Source organism: Marmota monax, unplaced genomic scaffold (genome assembly GCF_021218885.2).
Source record: "Marmota monax isolate L192 unplaced genomic scaffold, Marmota_monax_Labrador192_F-V1.1 WCK01_AAM20220418_F8-fsc00095, whole genome shotgun sequence".
NCBI lineage: Eukaryota > Metazoa > Chordata > Mammalia > Rodentia > Sciuridae > Marmota > Marmota monax.
In genome coordinates, this window is record NW_026695244.1 from 6732361 (window position 1) to 6744515 (window position 12155).

The 12155-nt window shown below is 41.8% G+C and overlaps 1 protein-coding gene across 1 annotated transcript; it reads right to left on the minus strand.

The window, feature by feature from the left end:
- Window positions 1-9285: 9285 nt before the first annotated feature.
- Window positions 9286-11671, minus strand: LOC124105763 (gamma-crystallin E). Its single transcript, XM_046463094.1, has 3 exons — window positions 11663-11671; window positions 11319-11561; window positions 9286-9558 (listed from the first exon to the last, which is right to left on the minus strand). Exons 1-3 carry the CDS (start codon window positions 11669-11671, stop codon window positions 9286-9288), a joined length of 525 nt encoding a protein of 174 aa, XP_046319050.1.
- Window positions 11672-12155: the final 484 nt, after the last annotated feature.

The following is a 12155-nucleotide window of genomic DNA, read 5'->3' on the forward strand; positions in this document are numbered from 1 at the left end:
CATCATTAGGAGCATCATCAAGTGGGCTCTTGTGTCCCCTTTGTCCCCCTCAACCTCCCCTCCCCTCCCTCCCTCCCTCCCTTCCTCCTCCCTCCCTCCCTCCCTCCCTTCCTTCCTTCCTTCCTTCCTGTTTTCTAAGCATTTCCTTACTTTCTGGCACCATAAGGCTCCCCAGACCCATCTTGTAGTTTCTCTGCTCCAGTCCTGGGATGAACCATTCTAGGAATCTTGTTTTCCTTTTATCAAAACAAAAAACAAACAAACAAATAACCCAATCAATAAATGGGCCAAGGACCTGAACAGACACTTCTCAGAAGATAATATACAATCAATCAACAAATATATGAAAAAATGCTCATCCTCTCTAGCAATTAGAGAAATGCAAATCAAAATTATTCTAAGATTTCATCTCATTCCAGTCAGAATGGCAGCTATTATGCATGCAAACAACAATAAGTGTTGGCAAGGATGTAGGGAAAAGGGTACACTCACACATTGCTGGTAGGACTGAAGATTGGTGCAGCCAATATGGAAAGCAGTAAAGAGGTTTTTTGGAAAATTGGGAATGGAACCACCATTTGTCCCAGCTATCTCACTCTGGTTTATACCCAAAGGACTTAAAAACAGCATACTACAGGGACAGAGCCACATCAATGTTTATAGCAGCACAATTCACAATAGCTAAACTGTGGAGCCAACCTAGATGCCCTTCAATAGATGAATGAATAAAAAAATGTGGCATATATGTACACAATGGAATATTACTCAGCAATAAAAGAGAATAAAATTGGGGCTGGGGATGTGGCTCAAGTGGTAGCGTGCTCACCTGGTATGTGTGGGGTGCTGGGTTCGATCCTCAGCACCACATAAAAATAAAATAAAAAGATATTGTGTCTACCGAAAACTAAAAAATAAATATTAAAAAAAGAGAATAAAATCATGGCATTTGCAGGTAAATGGATGGGGTTAGAGAAGATAATGCTAAGTGAAGTTAGCCAATCCCAAAAGACCAAATGCCAAATGTTTTCTCTGATATAAGGAGGCTGACTCATAGTGGGCTAGGGAGGGGGAACATGGGAGGAATAGACGAACTCTAGATAGGGGAGAGAGGTGGGAAAGGAAGGGGGGGGCATGGGGTTAGCAATGATGGTGGAATATGATGAACATTATTATCCAAAGTACATGTATGAAGACACGAATTGGTGTGAATATACTTTGAATACACTCAGAGATATGAAAAATTGTGCTGTATATGTGTAATAAGAATTGCAAAATGTTCCGCTGCCATATATAAATAAAAAATTAATTTAAAAAATAAAATAGAATAAAATTGGAGACCAAGATCTAGGAGTGTTTTTATTGCCTTGAATATCAGTGTATCTAGACTTTCTCAGCAGACTGAACTACAAAATATGTGTATGTCTAACTCACATAAACACATATTAATATCTATCTGTCAATCAAGCCAGGAGTTTGCATTGAAACCTTAGATTTTAGTCCAACACTCCAATGTTCATTTTAGCCTTCCCTTTTCCTTATTTATATCTTCCTACTCATTAACTATAATGCATTTACTTATTTGTTGCATTTACTTATTTGTACATGCATGTATAGCAATTCAAGATTGGTAACGCACACCCTTGTGAGAAATATTTTCACTAACTGGAAAGCAGCATGTATGTGAGGTTCTTTTAGTCTTTAACTATTAAAAGGGGATAGTTCTTAGACCCTCACAATCCTGATGTCTTCTTTAGAAAATAGAACATTTTAGGAATAATCTCTTTACAATGCATTGCCTAGACTGAGCAATTTATTTGATGAGTTTGAAGAACAATATTTATTTATTTATTTATTTATTGTATTCCAGGCACTGTAAGTCTACAAATACACTTTTATTGGCATTAGTTGTAGTTAAACTGCTTTATACCTAAGACACTCTTCATTAATATTTGGACTTCATGATAACTTACAAAAATCCACAAATACAAACACTGTAGCTCAGAGAGGTTAAATGGCTTCCCAGCATATCACAATGAGTTCATGATAGTTGGAATCTCAGTTTGATTTCCAGAATTAGGTCTCTTGTTCACAAGCTATTGAGAATACAGGAGCAATGCCTCCAGCAAGAAACCAGCTGGACGGGTCTAGTGAACTGTAGTTGTGACTACTAACTTATTTTAAAGGTTCTGGTAGTCATTTGTTGAATTTGTTATTGTTACTTCTGCTTTTTAAACGCAATATGATGTACCATGAATCCTCGAATGGAGGTTTACAATGGAAGACGAGGGAGGAATAGAAAAAGTTTAAGTGGAGCTTGATTAACAAGAAGAAACTTACTATACAACAAGATTATTGCAAGGGAAAAAGGGAACCATAGGACGTGAAAACCATAGAGAACAATCTGAAATGTGGAGAATGGTGGGTTTCTATGGAGAGCGATGCTGAGACTTAGCTAAGGGACTAATGTAATTTCATTGATGAAAAAGATGATGAATTAAGAAAGGGTTTATCTTGTTTTCCAATCCAGGACCGGAGAGTGTAAGGCAGGTGGCTACAAAATCAGAATGAAAAGGAGAGGGTAAAGCTGGAATCTGGTGGATCCGTGAAGGGCTTTGGGATCTGGTTTTATTGGCAGGGGTCTGTGCTGGTAGGAGGGGCTTCCAGGAATGTGTAACAAAGTCCAAAGGGTGTGAGAACACCAACTAGATTCGTTAGCCATATCAATAGTTTATATGTTCCAGTAGAAGCCGGAAAGAGAAGGGCTCAGGCAGGAAGACAAACATCTTGGAGTCAGCTACTCAGAGCAGCCTAGAGATGCCTTGCTTAGTGTTTTTTCTTTTCTTTTTTTCTTTTTTTTTTTTTTTAAGGGTCAGGGCTATGGCTTTCAAATGCAAGGAGGGCAGCAGAGGAACAACATTGCCATTATCTCTGAATATACTTAGATTTATTTAAGATGTTTTAAGATGAGTGGGATGACTGCATCCTTATATATCTATAGATATAGAGAGAGGGATAGAAGAGCAGAAGCCAGTCAACAAGATTTGGAATAGATATCTTTTCTTTTTTCCTTTTCTAAAGGAGATTAATCAAGAGTTGCATGAAAAAGTATTCATATACAATGATAAGAAAAAAATACAGTGCATATTGAAAAGTTGTTTAAGAGAAATCATAAATAAATAAGGATTGGGCTTGAAGGTAAAATGGAGGAAATATTTGGACAAGGATGTGAGATCTACTTTACTCATGAACTCAAAGTTCCGTAAACCAGATGCAGATTAGTGGGACATTGAGATCTGGGGATGAGAGGAGTGGGGGGGGGCGGGCACTGAGCTCTATTAAAATATGCAGTAGGCATGACGAATTACCCATTTAAAAGGCCTCCACCTGCTTTGGGGAACTCAAGGTCAATGGTCTTGCCTCTCATGAAATGCTTATGAGATGTCAAAAATCTATGCTGGACATTGAACCCAGGGCAGGCCTCAAACATGCAAACGACACTTCTTTTTTAAATAAGATTGATATTTGCTTAATGAACTCTGGCTAGATTATAAATTTACTCTGCAAGCACTGCATAGTAAAGTATATTCAAAGGTGCAAAATGATTGAAAAAAGCTTGTAAACCACACCTTCCTTCTGGTGAGCACTGGGTAGAGATCTGATCAAACTAAATAAAAGCTTTGTCTAAGTGGAAGAAAAACCGGCTATTCTAAAGAGTTGGTACTTCAGGAATTTTTATCTGTTTAATCTCTATGCAAAGGGACTTCCAACTTTTTACTAGGGAGAAGAAGAAGAGAAGAAGAAGGGAAAGAGAATGAGGAAGAAAACACGGAAAAAATAAAAGAGCCATAAATCAATAATAAAGAAAGGGGTAAGAAATGGGGCACAAAGAGAAAGAGATGCATGCCACATGAATGAAAAATTGACTTATTAGTAATAAATTCCACTGACAGTGACTTTAAGTCTAGCTGGGTTCTAAAGACTTTTCGTGTTCTAAGAATCCTGTTCTTAAGCTAAATAAATGTCTTGTTGGTCCTCAGGTGGTTCAACTGGCCTAATCAGTGAAAAGCCCACCTTGGGATGGGTTGTGGCACCCCTTGTCACCAGGCCTCTTCCTGGCTCTCTGCTGGGCCATCTACTGTGCCTAGCTCTGCCACCAGGAGGGCACTTGCAAGTGGACAGCTGCCTCTGCCTCTGTCTGGTAGTTAGGTCAATTTGTAAGGAAGTAGGGACTCTGCTTTCCACCCAAGCTTTATCTTTCTTAAGTGTTAGGAATATCTGGATACCTAAGGAGAGTTGGTAGAGTTTAAATCAAAAGGGAGAAGTTATTTGTAAGTTGTGTAATTAATTCAGAATTAATGCATGAGTGGGGCCCAAGTATTGACACTTAAAATAGCTTCATAGTGACTGTACAGCTAAACTTGAGAGATCCATATATTATTTATTTTGGGGGGGTTGGTGGTGGGGGGACACTATCACTCTAGGATATACTTGCACTCTTTAGCCGTGGGATCTCAAACTTGTGTGTATATAAGGACCAGCTGAGGAGCTCATTAAAATGCAGCAGGTCTGAGGTGCATCCCAAGATTCTGCCTTTTTAGTGAGCTCAGGGCATGCCCTGTACTGTTGGGTGGCTGTCCTCACTTAATCTAGGGAGTTCATTATGCACCTGGTTCCTATTGCTGTGCTTATTAGAACTTCAAAGTCTCGATCTCTCTTTTAACCAAATATGAGTATATGGACATTATGGTATTTTTCTTTAGTTTTTAAATTTTCCTTAATGAGTCAGTAGGTAGTACTTTCTAATATAATGGGGGGGGGAATAAAAAGTGATACAAAACAATTTTATTCCACTTCTGTGATTATACTACATTGTTCCTGCTGACTTCAATGATCCCAGACTTATATAAATAATTAGTTAACAGTCATTATCATTTTCAAAAATTATTTTTAGAAGTTAACTTACTTTAAAGTTAACTTTTAAGTTAACTTACTTTTTTTTCTTTTTCTTCTATTTATTTATTTATTTAGGCTTTGTTACAGCAGGTAGCCTTCCTGACCCATTCATTCTTTTTATTTTTTAATTTTTTTAATATTTAATTTTTGGTTATAATTGGACACAATATCTTTATTTTATTTATTTATTTTTATGTGGTGCTGAGGATCAAACCCAGGGCCTCCCATGTGCTAGGCGGGCACTCTACTGCTGAGCCACATCCCCAGCCCCCCCCCCCCCCCATTTATTCTTCTTTGCCTTGCTCTTATAGCTGGGTTACCCCAGGGCCTTCTCCACATACACACATACCACCTTGGATACCTTATCCAAACTTATGACTTTAAATCCCATCTCCTCGTTAATAATTTGCAAACATTTATACCCAGCCCACACACTTCTCCCTCCTTTTCTCCCTCCCTCCCTTCCTTCCTTCCTCCCTTTCTTACTTTCTACTTGGGATTGAATCAAGAGGCGCTTTGCCACTAAGCTACATTCCTTGTCCTTTTATTTTTTGAGACAGAGTCTCACTAAATTGCCAGGACTCAAAACTTGGAATCCTCCTGCCTCAGCCTCTTGAGTCACTGGGACACAGAGCCTGGCCCACACCTCTTACTTGAACTCCAGTCTAATGTAATTAGTTGCTTGGTTAACAACTTCTCTCGGATGATCATGGGTATCTCAAACTCTTCTTATCCAAAATAGGACACTTTCCTCCCCAACTCTTCCTTCCCCTGCAGCCCTTCCTATTTGGGTTGAATGCAGTTCTATCCTTTTAATCAGTTGCTTGGACCAAATCTCTTTTGCACCCCATTTAACCCATCAGGAGTTTCTGTTGGTTTTACTTTCAGTATATATTAGAAGTCTGACCACTTTGCACATTTACCAGTGCCAATACCCTGCCTCAAGCCACCCTCTCCTCTTGCCTGAATGATAGCAGCAATTGACAGCTGGTCACTATTTTCTTCCTCACCTCTTCCTCTCTTAAAATAAAATTTCTTTAAATAAACTTAGCAGACAATAGAACTAAAATAACCCATATTATAAAACATTGTTGTGTTAGTCAGCTATTCATCACTGTGGCCAAAATATCTGACAATAACTACTAAAAGTTTATTTGGGGCTTAAGGTTTCAGAGGATTCAGTCCCTGGCTGGCCAGCTCCATTACTCTGGGTCTGAGGTGAGGCAGAACATCATGGCAGAAGAGAATGGCAACTGGGAAGCAAAAAGACAGGAAGGGGACAGGACAATATGTAGTCCCCAGTCATGCCACACTTGCCTCCAATTACATCCAGGAGTCCATTGAGCTGTCAATGAATTAACCCAGCAAATGGATTAATCCACTGATGCAATCAGAGCAGTAATCACTGCTTAAAAGCCCCACCTCTGAACCTTGCTGGGGATCATGTTTCAACACATGAGCATTTGGGGGGACACTTTATATCTAAACAATAACAACTGTATTCAATATTACAATTTTTCTTTTTAGAGGAAAAATTGTTTTACAAAAGCTGAAAGGTCTGGATATAGGTAACTAAGTTAAGAAGTCATTAAAATAATTCAGATGGAGGGAAATGAGAGGAGCAGCAGAAAAATGGAAGTATTTTAAATAGCTTGTGTTGATTCTTGTACAACAACCTCTTCAGATTCAGAGTCCACATGGCCCACATGCTGCAGCTTTTGGAGGAGAATATGGTGGCCTTGCTTGGAGTGGAAGAAGCAGGGCTAATATTTTATACTGATGCTTCTCTTTAATGTTTTTCTGCTTCTATGAGCTTGAAATGATTTTGCTTATTCCATCATTTTCCTGGTCTCTTTTGCTTTGGAACTCTGGTTCCAGACACCCCTTGTTAGCCTTCTAATGACATCATTCTGTCTCAGTTTAAACTGATCAGTAATGCCACTTCCCTTCTAGATTTTGGCACCAGAAGAGGAATTCCTGGAGAGGGGCTCCTCAACTCAGGACACCTGAGGTCCTTGATACAGATGGTGGGAAAAAATTTCAGCACACGTCAGTCAGAGACTGAGATTTATTTAGAAAAGCAGATACACATTCAAGGGAGAATATGGGCCATCTCAAGAGGAGAATGCACTTTTGGGGTCCCCAGCTTTTTTTTTTTAAAAAAAAAAAAGAAACTTGGTGATACGTGGGCATGGGAAGGTATGTGGGGATGGCATCAGTCTGATTTATGGTAGTCTGGTTGTTCTTGGGTTCTTTAAGCTGACACGGTCTCCATTATTTGATGAACAGATAATACTGGAAATCCCCCTAAATTATAGATTTTTAAAAATATTATACCTCAATTTGCCTAATATTTTTATTGCACAGGCTAGTTAGCAGTGCACAAGGTAATTATCATAAGTGAGTAAACCTATGGCAACTCTAAGATTTACAGATTTCCTCGTGGCAGGCCTTGGAACCGAGACTGGCTTGGAGAATGACAGGCGTGGAAAGACACGAAGAAATTTAAATTAAAAGTATATCTCCTTGTGCTTCCTTTTGTCTCCTTTGTAACTTTTTTTTTTTGTTGTTGTTTGTTTGTTTTACTTCTATCCTACATCAATGTTGCCTCAATTGCCTGACTACTTTCTCTCTAATCTTTCTACTCTGGTTCCCTCATGTCTCTGCCAATTTGAATTACTCAGTGTTTCCCTGGTATGTGTCATGCCTTCTTTCTATGGTTCTACAGGACAAAATCAGTTCACGACATTTTTATTACCCAAATCTTCAGAACCTAATAGTAGCAGACACTTGATGAGAAGTGCATATGGTCATTATGTCATTTTAAGCCCATACCTTACAAGGTAGACCCTTCATTCCTACTGCTTTGGTCTGCCCAGATCCCCACAGGACCTCTTTAGCAGCTCTCAGAGCTCAGACTGGCTTCTGTAGGCTTTGCTGCTTAAACTTGCCCTGCAATCTTCTGCAGATTGCCCCTCACTAGTAAGGAGAGTTAGAAGGCTCTGAGAGTCCTGTGTCCTCCTTTCCCATGACAGAAGAGACTGATGTGGGATTCAAGCATCTGGAACCTTTGCGATTCTGTCCCAGGGCTCTCCCAAGATCAGGCCCAGCCAGCTTCTTCCCAAAGATTGTCTTGCTTCCCAATTCCCTCATCTTTTCCCCTGGAAGCACTTCCCTAGTAATAAATCACCTCCCCCTGAGTCACTGGTTCATGATCTGTGTCTGGGGAAACCCCACTTGAGATTCTTGTTTGTAATACAAGGTACAGTTCAGAGTCAAGCCCTACCACTCAGATTTCAATCCCATTTTAGAGTTCCAATCCCTTAATGGTATTGCCTGTCATGTCAGCGTGATGACTGTTTCAATTTCTTTTTCTGGAAAATGTTAGACATTTTACCAATCAGTTTTGGAGCCGCATCCTTGATATTTGTGCGCAGTGATCTGCGTGGTCTTGGGAACATTCAAAGTGGATCCTAGCTGTGGTTGCATTTGGAGCACTTCAGAAGACTGCCTAGTGTCTTGGGTTCCTGTCCTCATGCTCCCACCACTCTTTAGACCCAGGTGCTGCTAGTCTGTTATTGGGATAATTATTGTACAAATTCTATAGGATCTTCAGCTCTCCCATTATGAGCTCTCAGGTGTGCCATTCTGATCATTGTTGTTTCCCAGTGAAAAGTGCAGTATGTAAATGGGGGTGTGCATGTTTTTGGATGTAATTCTGTATTACAAACATGTGATTTAGAACTGTGGTTCTCAAATGTCATCTGCATAATAATTACCTGGGATGGAGGTCTAGAAATTTGAACTTTAACAAGCATGGGTGTGTGTGTGGGGGGAAGATTCTGATGCAGTTGATCTTTAACCCACTATTGATACTTTGTGAAAAACACTAATATACAATCCAAATAATAATAAGCAAGGTTATAAATCCTTATTGTACAGTAATTACTTTGTGGCATCATTGTAAGAGAATTACTAGTAGTAGCTCTTTTCATCTACCTTTAAGCCTCATGAGGTGAAAAGTATATTACCCCCACATTTTTACAAACTAGGAAACTGAGGCACAGAAATGCTAAATTACTTGCCCTACACCGGTAGCTAGTAAGTGGGACCCAGGCACCCTGGCTCCAGAGGCTGTGCTCTTAATGCTACTCTATACCACCTTTTATTTATTTATTTATTTTGAGAAGAAAATCCCCATTATTCCTGGTTACATTTTTGTTGAGCCTTTCCAAGGAGGCTGGAAGGAACAGAGAAGTCCATCATTGCATGAAACACTCAGGAAATACTTTATTAACTTCCAGATGGAGAAAAAGGTAGAGTAAAAACATTTCAATAGAAATCTATAACCCTCCTCAAAGAGCCCACTCGGGCACTCAGGGCGCCCCAGTCGACGTAGCGCCTGTACTCCCCCGGCCTCAGCAGGTACTGTCGCCCCCGGTAGTTGGGCAGCTCATAGAGGACCCAGTAGCCCTCTAGCACGTGGAAAGAGTGGATGTCACTGAAGTGGAAGCGGTCCTGAAGAGAGGAGCAGTCCTCGGTGATCTCTACCATCTGGCCCCTGTAGTCCTCTCGCTCATAGATCCTGATCCTGTGAGAGCTGGACTGTGGACCCAGCAAGAGCAGACGAGGGGACATCAGGAACCTGACCGCATTTTTGCAACCTATCGCACCCGCCCCTGGATATGGGCACTTCTTTACTTTTCCACAACAAAGGTGACCAAATTAAGAGACTGTCCAAACCAGCACCTCTACAAATGTGAAACTCAAGAGGGCGCCATCCACCATTCCTTTGACACGAAGGTCGCTCCTTAGCGTTTTCTGGTACCACAAGCAGCAGGAACCATATGAGTGGCCCTGCTCAGGACCATTTTGAAGTAATTATTTTTGTGTATTTGTTTTGTTCTTTCTGTCTTAGATTTGTGGTGGTCTAACTGAGGCTTTCCTTGGATGACATACAAAATAATTAGATGTTAGAGTAAAAAGACAAATATACCTCTGGCAAAAGGCATTATTTTCAATCTCTGTAGCATTAAGGGAAGCTAGAGAGAAAGTCAGGTTGTTTTTCCTGCAAGAGGCACAGACTGGCTGCAACTCAGGAAGAAAGCCCAGCCTAGGCAGCCCTGCTGTCCCTTTCCGTTTCAGAAAAAAACAGAGCAACTTAATATTGGGATATTGGGCTTGGGTTCCCGGCTCTGATGAACAAAAATGTAAACTCAAGCTCATAAAGAAGGCTTGAACAGGGTCAAGAGTATAAAACGTAAAAAAAAAAAAAAAAAAAAATGGAGGTGAGAATGTCTGTACAGAGCAAATCCTCTCTGGTCTGTTGAGCTCCTTCTCTTTCTGCATCTGCTAGTTCCTTCCCAGTAGGCCCCTGATGTCTCAGTGACTTTCTTCTTCCCCCATCAAACCCTCTGGAGGAAGGACTCTCATAAACAACTAAGTTTGAGGTATAAACGATTGCTCCTAATGTATCTTCCCTTGGATCAGTGTTTCACAGCTTGCAAAGGGCTCACATGTGTGCAGCCAAATTTGATCTGCAGGACAGTCTGGCCCATGTGAGACTACCATTATAAGCCCTTCCTTCTTTTATGAGAAAATGAAGCCCAGAGCTTGCAGCCTGGAATTAGAAGTAACAGGACTAGGAAGTGAAAACCCAGGATTTTAGGCTCCTAATTGCATTCTGGGCCTTACCAAGGTATTCACCCTGCCCCCCACCCCCCTACCCCGCCAGGGGTTCAAACTTCACAGAACTGGTTCATTTTCCATATTAGAGAAGCCGCACTGAAATTCTGTGGGCTTCCTTTGGGTAACAGAGGGCTCTGCAGGAGCTTTTGGAATCTTATTATTGGTTCCTTGTTTTGCCTCATCAAAAGGCCAGAGACCCTTAATGTTCATAATAATAGTTAATACTTTGGGAGGGGCAGCTCTCCAAGGGCCAGGTGACCTCCTTTTATCCTTATCACAACTCTGTTAGTGAGTTCCTCTTATTAGCTCCATTTTACAAGGTAAGGAAAGTGAGAAACCAGCCCAAGGCCTTCTATTGGGCCTCACGAAGGGAAGGAGTTATCCATCCATTGCCCATTTATCCCCTGTGGCCAATACGTTCTGAGTTAAACCTTGCACTAAGCATTCCCAGCAGAGCTGAATTTGATTTAGCAAAGTAAAAATAAACTGTCCAGTTAAAAGCTTTGCACCAAATACTTTTCAGTGGAAGGAAACCTTGGAGATGTTAATAAACGAAGAGAGACCATAGTTAGGGCAAGAAAGAAGGCGACAGCCATCCCACCCTTAGTCCAAGGTGTGGACAACACGTCTGGATCACTGGATCACAGGGCAGGAAGGGACCCGGGAGCCAGACTCACGTGGGGGATGAGGCGGCAGGAGCGGATGGAGTCGCTGAGGCCCATCCACTGCTGGTAGTCGGGGTAGTCCCCGCGCCGCAGGAAGTACTGGCCGCCCAAGTAGTTGGGCTGCTCATAGAGCATCCAGCAGCCGCTGTCCACGCGCACCGAGTTGCAGCGGCTGAAGTAGGGCTGCAGGTTGGAGTGGTCGCTGCTGCACTCATAGTGGCGGCCCTGGAAGCCCCTGTCCTCATAGAAGGTGATCTGCAAGGCAAGGCCAGTCACGGGCTCAGAGGCCTGAAGCGGCGTCGGGTCCCCGGGTGCCAGCGCCCCTCCCCGGGGCCCCGGGCGCCCTCCGGGCTCACCTTCCCCATGGCTGGTGGAGGCGGACCGTGCGAGCTCAGTGTGTGGGGCCGCGGCGGGCGGTCTATATAGTGGAGGGCTGCTGCGTTGGCAGAACAGCACAAAAGGGGCCCGCGGGGAGCAGGGGCATGTCTCTCTCTTTTCTATAGAATGACCGTGGGGGTGTGGGGGGGTGTTGTATGTTTTCTCTTAGAATCTCCAGAGCTTTCGAATTGATGACCTGGTTAGCAGTGTCACTTGATGCCTCTTGGGCCTTTAAATGAAGCCTGTTTAGGAAATTGAAATTAAGCAGAGATGCTTAATGAGTTAACCATTGTATTAAATGCTTGATTATTATTATTTTTTTAACTTTAGGGTGTCTTTTGGATCAAGGGAAGGTAGTGTTGAGTCTGAGGTTAGAATGGGCCATAGCAGGGGGCATTTAGATTAGAGAGCGTTTTCTTCTTGTGAAAATGTGGAATCTGAGGATGAATTTATCTTCTCCACAAGGTGTTT

Coding starts and splice junctions, on each gene's coding strand:
- LOC124105763 (XM_046463094.1), bottom strand. Junction 9,559..11,318: donor CCTGCCGCCTCATCCCCCAC/GTGAGTCTGGCT, acceptor CTGGGTCCACAG/TCCAGCTCTCACAGGATCAG.